The 13,004-nt window shown below is 49.6% G+C and overlaps 1 protein-coding gene across 1 annotated transcript in view; it reads right to left on the minus strand.

Annotated features, from left to right (window-relative positions):
• Positions 1–12,676, minus strand: part of LOC119962344 (beta-galactosidase-like) — a 36,121-nt gene extending 23,445 nt beyond the window's left edge. The window contains exon 1 of the mRNA XM_038790325.1: positions 12,488–12,676. Coding sequence (XP_038646253.1) covers positions 12,488–12,676 — 189 coding nt within the window. The remainder of the gene's footprint in view (positions 1–12,487) is intronic.
• Between the last annotated feature and the right edge of the window lie 328 nt (positions 12,677–13,004).

Below are 13,004 nucleotides of genomic sequence, written 5' to 3' on the forward strand. Positions count from 1 at the left end.
GGAGGGATTGAGGAATGAGTGTGAGGGGGATTGAGGAATGAGGGTGAGGGATTGATTGAGGAATGAGGGTGAGTTAGGGATTGAGGAAAGGTGAGGGAGGGATTGAGGAATGAATGTGAGGGAGGGATTGAGGAATGAGGGTGAGGGAGGGATTGAGGAAACGAGGGTGAGGGAGGGATTGAGGAATGTGGGTGACGGAGGGATTGAGGAATGAGGGTGAGGGGGATTGAGGTTGACGGCGACAGAGGGATTGAGGAATGAGGGTGAGGGATGGATTGAGGAATGAGGGTGAGGGAGGGATTGAGGAAAGGGTGAGGGAGGGATTGAGGAATGAGTGTGAGGGGGATTGAGGAATGTGGGTGAGTTAGCTATTGAGGAAAGGGTGAGGGAGGGATTGAGGAATGAGTGTGAGGGGGATTGAGGAATGAGGGTGAGGGAGAGATTGAGGAATGTGGGTGACGGAGGGATTGAGGAATGAGGGTGTGGGAGGGATTGAGGAATGAGGGTGAGGGAGGGAATGAATGAGGGTGAGGGAGGGAGTGAGGAATGTTGGTGAGGGAGGGAGTGAGGAATGAGGGTGAGGGAGGGAGTGAGGAATGAGGTTGAGGGAGGGAGTGAGGAATGAGGGTGAGGGAGGGAGTGAAGAATGAGGGCGAGGGGGATTGAGGAATGAGGGTGAGGGAGAGATTGAGGAATGTGGGTGAGGGAGGGATTGAGGGTAAGGGGGGGATTGAGGGTGACGGCGACGGAGGGGTTGAGGAATGAGGCTGAGGGAGGGATTGAGTAATAGAGATAGAGAAATACAGCACAGAACAGGCCCTTCGGCCCACGATGTTGCGCCGAACTTTTGTCCTAGGTTAATCATAGAATTTTGGACAATTTGTCATGGCCAATCCACCCAACCTGCACATCTTTGGACTGTGGGAGGAAACTGGAGTACCCGGAGGAAACCCACGCAGTCACGGGGAGGATGTGCAGACTCCACACAGACAGTGACCCAAGTCGAAATCGAACTTGGGACCCTGGAGCTGTGAAGCAATTGTGCTATCCACAATGCTACCGTGCTGCCCTTAAGAAGTTAACCTACACTCCCTTATTCTACCCTAATCCAAGTACCTATCCAATAGCCGCTTGAAGGTCCCTAACTTTTCCGACTCAACTACTACCACAGGCAGTGCATTCCATGCCCCCACTACTCTCTGGGTAAAGAACCTACCTCTGACATCCCCTCTATATCTTCCACCATTTATCTTAAATTTATGTCCCCTTGTAATGGTGTGTTCCACCCGGGGAAAAAGTCTCTGACTGTCTACTCTATCTATTCCCCTGATCATCTTATAAACCTCTATCAAGTCGCCCCTCATCCTTCTCCGTTCTAATGAGAAAAGGCCTAGCACCCTCAATCTTTCCTCGTATGACCTACTCTCCATTCCAGGCAACATCCTGGTAAATCTCCTTTGCACCTTTTCCAAAGCTTCCATATCCTTCCTAAAATGAGGTGACCAGAACTGCACACAGTACTCCAAATGTGGCCTGACCAAGGTTTTGTACAGCTGCATCATCACCTCACGGCTCTTAAATTCAATCCCTCTGCTAATGAACGCTAGCACACCATAGGCCTTCTTCACAGCTCTATCCACTTGAGTGGCAACTTTCAAAGAACAATGAACATAGACCCCAAGATCTCTCTGCTCCTCCACATTGCCAAGAACCCTACCATTAACCCTGTATTCCGCATTCAGATTTGTCCTTCCAAAATGGACAACCTCACACTTGTCAGGGTTAAACTCCATCTGCCACTTCTCAGCCCAGCTCTGCATTCTATCTATGTCTCTTTGAAGCCGACAACAGCCCTCCTCACTATCCACAACTCCACCAATCTTCGTATCATCTGCAAATTTACTGACCCACCCTTCAACTCCCTCATCCAAGTCGTTAATGAAAATCACAAACAGCAGAGGACCCAGAACTGATCCCTGCGGTACGCAGTGGGTGAGTTAGGGATTGAGGAAAGGGTGAGGGAGGTATTGAGGAATGAGTGTGAGGGGGATTGAGGAATGAGGGTGAGGGAGGGATTGAGGAATGAGGTTCAGGGAGGGATTGAGGAATGTGGGTGAGAGAGGAATTGATGAGTGAGGGCGAGGGAGGGATTGAGGAATGAGGGTGAGGGAGGGATAGAGGAATGTGGGTGAAGGAGGGATTGAGGAATGTGGGTGAAGGAGGGATTTAGGCAAAGGGAGGGATTGAGGAATGAGGGTGAGGGAGGGAATGAGGGTGAGGGAGGGATTGAGGAATGTGGGTGAAGGAGGGATTGAGGAATGAGGCTGAGGTAGGGATTGAGGAATGAGGTTGAGGGAGAGATTGAGGAATGAGGGTGAGGGAGCGATTGAGGAATGAGGGTGAGGGAGCGATTGAGGAATGAGGGTGAGGGAGGGATTGAGGAATGAGGGTAAGGGAGGGATTGAGGAATGTGGGTGAAGGAGGGATTGAGGAATGAGGGTGAGGGAGGGATTGAGGAATGTGGGTGAGGGAGGGATTGAGGAATGAGGGTGAGAGAGGGATTGAGGAATGAGGGTGAGGGAGGGATTGAGGAATGAGGGTGAGAGAGGGATTGAGGAATGAGGGTGAGGGAGGGATTGAGGAATGTGGGTGAGGGAGGGATTGAGGAATGAGGGTGAGAGAGGGATTGAGGAATGTGGGTGAGGGAGGGATTGAGGAATGAGGGTGAGAGGGATTGAGGAATGTGGGTGAGGGAGGGATTGAGGAATGTGGGTGAGGTAGGGTTTGAGGAATGTGGTTGAGGGAGAGATTGAGGAATGAGGGTGAGGGAGCGATTGAGGAATGAGGGTGAGGGAGCGATTGAGGAATGAGGGTGAGGGAGGGATTGAGGAATGAGGGTAAGGGAGGGATTGAGGAATGTGGGTGAAGGAGGGATTGAGGAATGAGGGTGAGGGAGGGATTGAGGAATGTGGGTGAGGGAGGGATTGAGGAATGAGGGTGAGAGAGGGATTGAGGAATGAGGGTGAGGGAGGGATTGAGGAATGAGGGTGAGAGAGGGATTGAGGAATGTGGGTGAGGGAGGGATTGAGGAATGAGGGTGAGAGAGGGATTGAGGAATGAGGGTGAGGGAGGGATTGAGGAATGAATGTGAGGGAGGGATTGAGGAATGAGGGTGAGGGAGGGATTGAGAAATGAGGGTGAGGGAGGGATTGAGGAATGTGGGTGAGGGAGGGATTGAGGAATGAGTGTGAGGGGGATTGAGGAATGTGGGTGAGGGGGATTGAGGAATGTGGGTGAGTTAGCTATTGAGGAAAGGGTGAGGGAGGGATTGAGGAATGAGTGTGAGGGGGATTGAGGAATGAGGGTGAGGGAGAGATTGAGGAAAGGGTGAGGGAGGGATTGAGGAATGAGGGTGAGGGAGGGATTGAGGAATGAGGGTGAGGGAGGGATTGAGGAAAGGGTGAGGGAGGGATTGAGGAATGAGTGTGAGGGGGATTGAGGAATGTGGGTGAGTTAGCTATTGAGGAAAGGGAGAGGGAGGGATTGAGGAATGAGTGTGAGGGGGATTGAGGAATGAGGGTGAGGGAGAGATTGAGGAATGTGGGTGAGGGAGGGATTGAGGGTAAGGGGGGATTGAGGGTGAGGGGATTGAGGGTGACGGCGACGGAGGGATTGAGGAATGAGGCTGAGGGAGGGATTGAGTAATGTGGGTGAGTTGGGATTGAGGAAAGGGTGAGGGAGGTATTGAGGAATGAGTGTGAGGGGGATTGAGGAATGAGGGTGAGGGAGGGATTGAGGAATGAGGTTCAGGGAGGGATTGAGGAATGTGGGTGAGAGAGGAATTGATTAGTGAGGGTGAGGGAGGGATTGAGGGGTGAGGGAGGGATTGAGGAATGAGGGTGAGGGAGGGATAGAGGAATGAGGGCGAGGGAGGGATTGAGGAATGTGGGTGAAGGAGGGATTGAGGAATGTGGGTGAAGGAGGGATTTAGGCAAAGGGAGGGATTGAGGAATGAGGGTGAGGGAGGGAATGAGGGTGAGGGAGGGATTGAGGAATGAGGTTGAGGGAGGGATTGAGGAATGAGGGCGAGGGAGGGATTGTGGAATGTGGGTGAGGGAGGGATTGAGGAATGAGGGTGAGGGAGAGATTGAGGAATGAGGGTGAGGGGGATTGAGGAATGTGGGTGAGGGAGAGATTGAGGAATGAGGGTGAGGGAGAGATTGAGGAATGAGGGTGAGGGGGATTGAGGAATGTGGGTGAGGTAGGGATTGAGGAATGTGGGTGAGGTAGGGATTGAGGAATGTGGGTGAGGGAGGGATTGAGGAATGAGGGTGAGGGAGGGATTGAGGAATGTGGGTGAGGGAGGGATTGAGGAATGTGGGTGAGGTAGGGATTGAGGAATGTGGGTGAGGGAGGGATTGAGGAATGAGGGTGAGGGAGGGATTGAGGAATGTGGGTGAGGGAGGGATTGAGGAATGTGGGTGAGGGAGGGATTGAGGAATGAGGGTGAGTTAGGGATTGAGGAAAGGTGAGGGAGGGATTGAGGAATGAATGTGAGGGAGGGATTGAGGAATGTGGGTGACGGAGGGATTGAGGAATGAGGGTGAGGGAGGGAATGAGGGTGAGGGAGGGATTGAGGAATGTGGGTAAGGGAGGGAATGAAGAGTGAGGGTGAGGGAGGGATTGAGGAATGAGGGTGAGGGAGGGATTGAGGAATGAGGGTGAGGATGGGATTGAGGAATGTGGGTGATTGAGGGATTGAGGGGTGAGGGATGGATTGAGGAATGAGGGTGAGGGAGCGATTGAGCAATTTTGGTCAGGGAGGGATTGAGGAATGAGGGTGAGGGAGGGAGTGAGGAATGTTGATGAGGGAGGGATTGAGGAATGAGGGTGAGGGAGGGATTGAGGAATGTGGGTGAGCGAGGGAGTGAGGAATGTTGGTGAGGGAGGGAGTGAGGAATGTTGATGAGGGAGGGATTGAGGAATGAGGGTGAGGGAGGGATTGAGGAATGAGGCTGAGGGAGAGATTGAGGAAAGGGTGAGGGAGGGATTGAGGAATGAGGGTGAGTTAGGGATTGAGGAAAGAGTGAGGGAGGGATTGAGGAATGCTGGTGAGGGAGGGATTGAGGAATGTTGGTGAGGGAGGGATTGAGGAATGAGGGTGAGGGAGGGAGTGAGGAATGAGGCTGAGGGAGGGAGTGAGGAATGAGGGTGAGGGAGGGTCTGAGGAATGATGGTGAGGGAGGGATTGAGGAATGTTGGTGAGGGTGAGGGAGGGATTGAGGAATGAGTGTGAGGGAGAGATTGAGGAATGTTGGTGAGGGAGGGATTGAGGAATGAGGGTGAGGGAGGGATTGAGGAATGAGGGTGAGGGAGAGATTGAGGAATGTTGGTGAGGGAGGGATTGAGGAATGAGTGTGAGGAGGGATTGAGGAATGAGGGTGAGGGAGGGAGGGAGGGAGGAATGAGGGTGAGGGAGGGAGTGAGGAATGAGGGTGAGGGAGGGATTGAGGAATGTTGGTGAGGGAGGAAGTGAGGAATGTTGGTGAGGGAGGGATTGAGGAATGAGGGTGAGGGAGGGATTGAGGAATGTTGATGAGGGAGGGAGTGAGGAATGAGGGTGAGGGAGGGATTGAGGAATGAGGGTGAGGGAGGAAGTGAGGAATGTTGGTGAGGGAGGGATTGAGGAATGAGGGTGAGGGAGGGATTGAGGAATGTTGATGAGGGAGGGAGTGAGGAATGAGGGTGAGGGAGGGATTGAGGAATGAGGGCGAGGGAGGGATTGAGGAATGAGGGTGAGGGAGGGATTGAGGAATGAGGGTGAGGGAGGGAGTGAGGAATGAGGGTGAGGGAGGGAGGGAGGAATGAGGGTGAGGGAGGGAATGAGGATGAGGGAGTGAGTGCGGAATGAGGGTGAGGGAGGGAGTGAGGAATGAGGGTGAGGGAGGGAGTGAGGAATGAGTGAGGGAGGGAGTGAGGAATGAGGGTGAGGGAGGGAGAGAGGAATGAGGGTGACAGAGGGAGTGAGGAATGAGGGTGAGGGAGGGAGTGAGGAATGAGTGTGAGGGAGGGAGTGAGGAATGAGGATGAGGGAGTGAGTGAGGAATGAGGGTGAGGGAGGGAGTGAGGAATGAGGGTGAGGGAGGGAGTGAGGAATGAGGGTGAGGGAGGGAATGAGGGTGAGGGAGGGAGTGAGGAATGAGTGTGAGGGAGGGATTGAGGAATGAGGGTGAGGGTGGGAGTGAGGGTGAGGGAGTGAGTGAGGAATGAGTGTGAGGGAGGGTATGGAATTTGGGCCGAGGCTCTGTGATATTGAGATTGTGGAATTTGAGGGATTTTGGGAGATGGTATTTTTCTTTATAAATCCATTCTTTGTGCATTGAGATAATAATAATTGTTATTGTCACAAGTAGATGTTCATGAACACTGCCTCCTTGGCCACCCCGGAGCCAGGTCTCCATGATCACTGTTGTGGGTGTCCTGGTGCAGGAATGGCAAACGGTTTGTGTGCAGGTACAGGAAGCCATTCGGAAAGTTAGTAGAATGTTATCCTTTATTGTGGGGGGATGGATTACAATAGTCGGGTGTTTATGCTTCAGTTGTGCTCGAACTCACTGATTAACAGCACAGTGGGTGTAGCTGAAGGAGGCGCTGCCGTAGTGGTAAACCAGAGACACAGAGTAATGCTCCGGAGACCCAGGTTCAAATCCCACCACTGCAGATGGTGGAACCTGAAACCAGTAAAATTAAATCTGGAATTAAAAGTCTAATGACCGTGAAATCATAAAATCCCACCTGAGGGAAGGAAATCTGCCGTCCTTACCCAGTCTGGCCTACATGGGACTCCAGACCCACAGCAACATGGTTGACTCTTAACTGTCCCCAATTAGGGATGGGCAATAGATCAAGGTCAGGGCAGCACAGTGGTTAGCACTGTGGCTTAACAATGTTCGATCCCTGGCTTAGGTCACTGTCTGTGCGGAGTCTGCGTGGCTTTCCTCCGGGTGCTCCGGTTTCCTCCCACAAAGTCCCAAAGTCAGTTAGGTGAATTGGACGTTCTGAATCCTCCCAGGTGCCGGAATGTACCGACTAGGGGATTTTGACAAACCGGACCGTGCAGTCTCTATTTAGAAAGCATTCCTAACATGGGCACATTTCCCAAAAACGCTAAAGATTATTATTATGAAGGAGGAACTGAAGGATATAAGCTCTACCCCACCTCCACCCATTTATTTTCATTTCATTTTAACTTTCTCTTTCATGAAGGAAATCCTTATTAGTCAGGAAATTATATTGAGGATATTGATGGGATTAAAAGATGATGGTCTGATTGATATTTATTGTCAAATGTACCGAAGTACAGTGAAAAGTATTTTCTTGCTGTCGAGGAACGTACACAGTACGTACACATTAGACACAGAGACCATTGACAAATGGTACATCGACAAACAGCGATTGGTTACAGTGCGTAACAAGGGGCCAAACAAGAGCAGCATAGGGCGTCGTGAATAGTGTTCTTACAGGGAACAGATCAGTTTGAGAGAGAGTCGTTGAGGAGCCTGGTAGCTGTGGGGAAGAAGCTGTTCCTATGTCGGGATGTGCGGATCTTCAGACTTCTGTACCTTCTGCCTGATGGAAGGGTCTGGAAGAAGGCAATGCCTGGGTGGGAGGGGTCTCTGATAATGCTGTCTGCCTTCCTGAGGCAGCGGGAGGTGTAGACAGAATCAATGTGGGGGTGGCAAGCTTGTGTGATGCATTGGGCTGAGTTCACCACACTCTGTAGTTTCTTGTGATCTTGGACCGAGCAGTTGCCATACCAGGCTGTGATGCAGCCGGATAGGATGCTCTCTATAATAATATAATAATCGCTTAATGTCACAAGTAGGCTTCAATGAAGTTACTGTCAAAAGCCCCTAGTCACCACATTCCGGCGCCTGTTCGGGGAGGCTGGTATGGGAATCGAACCCCCGCTGCTGGCATTGTTCTGCATTGCAAGCCAGCTATTTAGCCCACTGTGCTAACCAGCCCCTATGGCACATCTATAGACGTTTGTGAGAGTCGATGCAGACATTCTTGATTAATAAGGGCATCAGGGGTTATGGGGAGAAGGCAGGAGAATGGGGATGAGAAAATATCAGCCATGATTGAACAGCGGAGCAGACTCGATGGGCCGAGTGGTCTAATTCTGCTCCTATGTCTTATGCCGAATATCTTTAGCTTCCGTAAGAAGTAGATACGTTGTTGGGCTTTCTTAACTATTGCATCAACGTGAGTGGACCAGGACAGACTGTTAGGGATGGTGGCAGCACGGCAGCACAGTAGATAGCACTGTGGAGTGAGGAATGAGGATGAGGGAGTGAGTGAGGAATGAGGGTGATCTGTGTTGGGCCCACAATTGTTCACAATTTACATTGATGATTTGGAGTTGGGGACCAAGGGCAATGTGTCCAAGTTTGCAGATGACACTAAGATGAGTGGTAAAGAGAAAAGTGCAGAGGATACTGGAAGTCTGCAGAGGGATTTGGATAGGTTAAGTGAATGGGCTCGGGTCTGGCAGATGGAATACAATGTTGACAAATGTGAGGTTATCCATTTTGGTAGGAATAACAGCAAACGGGATTATTATTTAAACGATAAAATATTAAAGCATGCCGCTGTTCAGAGAGACTTGGGTGTGCTAGTGCATGAGTCACAGAAGGTTGGTTTACAAGTGCAACAGGTGATTAAGGCAAATGGAATTTTGTCCTTCATTGCTAGAGGGATGGAGTTTAAGACTAGGGAGGTTATGTTGCAACTGTATAAGGTGTTAGTGCGGCCACACCTGGAGTATTGTGTTCAGTTTTGGTCTCCTTACTTGAGAAAGGACGTACTGGCGCTGGAGGGTGTGCAGAGGAGATTCACTAGGTTAATCCCAGAGCTGAAGGGGTTGGATTATGAGGAGAGGTTGAGTAGACTGGGACTGTACTCGTTGGAATTTAGAAGGATGAGGGGGGATCTTATAGAAACATTTAAAATTATGAAGGGAATAGATAGGATAGATGCAGGCAGGTTGTTTCCACTGGCGGGTGACAGCAGAACTAGGGGGCATAGCCTCAAAATAAGGGGAAGTAGATTTAGGACTGAGTTTAGGAGGAACTTCTTCACCCAAAGGGTTGTGAATCTATGGAATTCCTTGCCCAGTGAAGCAGTTGAGGCTCCTTCATTACATGTTTTTAAGGTAAAGATAGATAGTTTTTTGAAGAATAAAGGGATTAAGGGTTATGGTGTTCGGGCCGGAAAGTGGAGCTGAGTCCACAAAAGATCAGCCATGATCTAATTGAATGGCGGAGCAGGCTCGAGGGGCTCGAGGCTCGAGCCTACTCCTGCTCCTAGTTCTTATGTTCTTATGTTCACAGCACCAGGGTCCCAGGTTCGATTCCCGGCTGGGTCACTGTCTGTGTGGCATCTGCACGTTCTCCCCATGTCTGCGTGGGTTCCCTCCGGGTGCTCTGGTTTCCTCCCTCAGTCCAAAGACGTGCAGGTTAGGTGGATTGGCCATGCTAAATTGCCCTTAGTGTCCAAAAAGGTGAGATGGGGTTATTGGGTTACGGGTATAGGGTGGAAGTGAGGGCTTAAGTGGGTTGGTGCAGACTCGATTGGCCGAATGGCCTCCTTCTGCATTGTATGTTCTATGTGACTTTGCATCCTAGAGTACCTAAGGAAATCCTTATTAATCAGGAAATTGTATTGGGGAAATTGATGGGATTAGATAAGTCCCCAGGGCCTGATCCTCTGCATCCCAGATACTTAAGGAAGTGGCCCTAGGAATAGTGGACACATTGGTGATCATTGTCCAGCATTCTATAGACTCTGGAAGAGTCCCAATGGATTGGAGGGTAGCGAATGTAACCCCACTTTTTAAAAAAGGAGGGAGAGAGGAAATGGGGAATGATAGACGGGTTAGCCTGACATCGGTGGTGGGAAAAATGCTGGAGTCAATTATTAAGGATGAAATAACTGAGTATTTGGAAAGTGGGGACAGGATCGGTCCAAGCCAGCATGGATTCACTAAAGGGAAATCAGGCTTGACAAATCTTCTGGAATTCTTTGAGGATGTGACCAGTGGAGTGGACAAGGGTGACCCAGTGGATGTTGTGTATCTGGACTTTCAAAAGGCTTTTTACAAGGTCCCACACAAGAGATTAGTGAGCAAAATTAAAGCTCATGGTACTGGGGGTAATGTATTGATGTGGATGGAGAACTGGTTGGCAGACAGGAAGCAGAGAGTGGGAATAAACGGGTCCGTTTCAGAGTGGCAGGACTGACAGATGAAGAAAGACTGGATCGACTGGGTTTGTACTCACTGGAGTTTAGAAGAATGAGAGGGGATCTCATAGAAACATATAAAATCCTGATGGTACTGGACAGGGTGGATGAGGGAAGAATGTTCCCGATGTTGGGAACTTCCAGAACTAGGGGTCACAGCCTAAGAATAAGGGGTCAGCCATTCAGGACTGAGATGAGGAAGAACATCTTCTCTCAGAGAGTTGGGAACTTGTGGAATTCTCCACCACAGAAAGCTGTTGGGGTTAGTTCATTGGATATATTCAAGAGGGAGCTGGACGTGGCCCTTGCGGCTAAAGGAATCAAGGAGTATGGAGAGAAAGCGGGAGTGGGATACTGAATTTGCATGATCAGCCATGATCATATTGAATGGTGGTGCAGGCTCGAAGGGCTGAATGGCCTACTCCTATTTTCTATCCCACTGTATCTCCGAGCTCTGCAATCTCTCTCTGTTTAAATAAAATGCTGCTTTCTATTCTTCCGGCCAAAATGGACAATTTCCCATTTTCACACATTATCCTCCATTTGCCAGGCCTTTGTCCACTCACTGAACCTATTACCCCTCAAGTCTTCTTCACATCTTACTAACCTATCTATCTTTATGTCATCAGCAAATTTAGCAATCATACGTTCGGCGTCTTCATGTCAGTCATTTCTATGAAGTTTAAACTGTTGGGTTCCCAGCCCTGATCCGTGTTGCAGTGTTTACGACACCCTGCGCGAGCGCACGGTCATTTCCAGACCCACAGACCCCACATTCCCAACAGAAGTGAATTAACCAATACTTGGGATTTTCCGAAGATCTTTAACTCTTGACTGCTCCAATGAGTTACATACACCAGATTTATAACATTAACAAACTGTTTATCAGTAAAAAGGATAAAAAGATGAACATGTGAGGAAATAGCTCCATAATCATCTACCAGACTACCTAATCCCAAGACCCCGTCCCACCCTCCACCCAAACACACACAAGGCAGACACAAGGTAAGGGTTGGTGAGGAACTAAGAAAAAACAACGAATCAAGGGTAGTTCTGAGATGAGTCATCAGTACTATGGTTGCAGTCTCTGGGAAATAGATTTACTCAAGAGGTTCAGGTTGGCAAATTCTGTCCTTCAACCACCAGATGATGCTTCACCTAAGAATTCCAGATCGATGCGATTCTGCCCTTTGCCACCAGACGGAGCTAAGACCAGGGTATTCAGATCAGTGCAGTTCTCATCGCCGGCCCTCAGATGGTGCTGTACACAGGATGCTCAGGTCAGTGCACTCCTGCCGTTCTACCACCAGACGGAGCTTTCCCCTCCCTGTGGGAACAATACAGCTCTGGTCCTGGAATATAGCAGTTTTGTACTGGCCTGATTCCTGGACATGACTCCTGCGGCTTTATCACATATGCTCCCACCTTAAGCTTCAATTCTTCAGCTCTTCCCAGCCCCTCACACACACACAGTTCAAAGGTTACTGACCTTTGGGGAAATGACTTGCACGTTCACATTCAGGTTCTCTTTCCCAGAACTTAAGGTGTCTGTGCCCCTTTAACACAGGAAAGTCTTCACAGATTCGGCCACAATGCCCCTTAGAATTGTCCATCAGAAAGAGAGGAGAGAGAGATTCCTCAGGGTACTTACTTGCCGGCTACTTAACAGAACTGAACAAAAGATGGCAGTCTCCAGAAGACCCGCCTTCTTTCCTGAAAAATTCTGACTGGCTTCGCCAACCACAGACAACGATAGGAGAAGGCTGAAAATTCTTCATACACCAATTGGCTGCTTGCCAAGTCAACAAACAACGTGACAGATTCTGCCACAGAACCTAAAGGGGAAGTTTTTGGACCTGCCCATCAGAACAGGTTTTTTTTTCCCAGTGTCCAAAAACTACAATTTAAACAGAAAACCCAAAGGGTGCAGTAACTTTGTAACAGCGACCCCGAAGAGTGTAAAACAGAACAGGTACTCGGGCAGGCAGTAAAAAGGATCACAGGACAGACAGATAATATCCTAACACACTCCCTCATTACATCCTGCCAACCATAAAAGGCCCAGTTATACCTACTCTCTGTTTCCTATTCGCCAATCTTCTATCAATGTCAATACGTTACCCGCAATAACATGAACTTTTATTTTTTACAATAACCCTCGATGCGGCCACTGATCAAATGCCTTCTGAAAATCTAACAACAGCAAATCCACAGGTTCCCCTTTGTCCACAGCACATGGGACTCCTTCCAAGAAGTCCAATAAATTAGTGAAACATGATTTCCCTTTCACAAAACCATGTTGACTCTGCCGGATTACTTTGAATTTTTCTAACTTTTCTGTTATAAATTGTTTACTAATGGCTTCTAACATTTTCCCTATGTTACGACATCCTGGGTTAGTGTGTGGTTAATTCCAGCCCCACTTCACCCAGAGTTACGATACAAGGGCAGCAAGGTGGCACAGTGGTTAGCACTGTTGCCTCACACTCCAGGCACCCATTTGGACAACCCATCTTGTTCATGCCAGCCCAAGGACACCCAGATGGCCTTTCTAATCCCACCGTCCTGCACCCGGCCCATTGCCCTGTAAATCTCCTCCGCCCTCTCTCCAGAGCAATAACCTCCTTCCTGTAATGTGGTGACCAGAACGGCCCACAATACTCCAGCTGTGGCCTCACCAGTGTTTTATACAATTCCAA

The sequence above is a fragment of the Scyliorhinus canicula genome, chromosome 2 (genome assembly GCF_902713615.1).
Source record: "Scyliorhinus canicula chromosome 2, sScyCan1.1, whole genome shotgun sequence".
Lineage (NCBI taxonomy): Eukaryota > Metazoa > Chordata > Chondrichthyes > Carcharhiniformes > Scyliorhinidae > Scyliorhinus > Scyliorhinus canicula.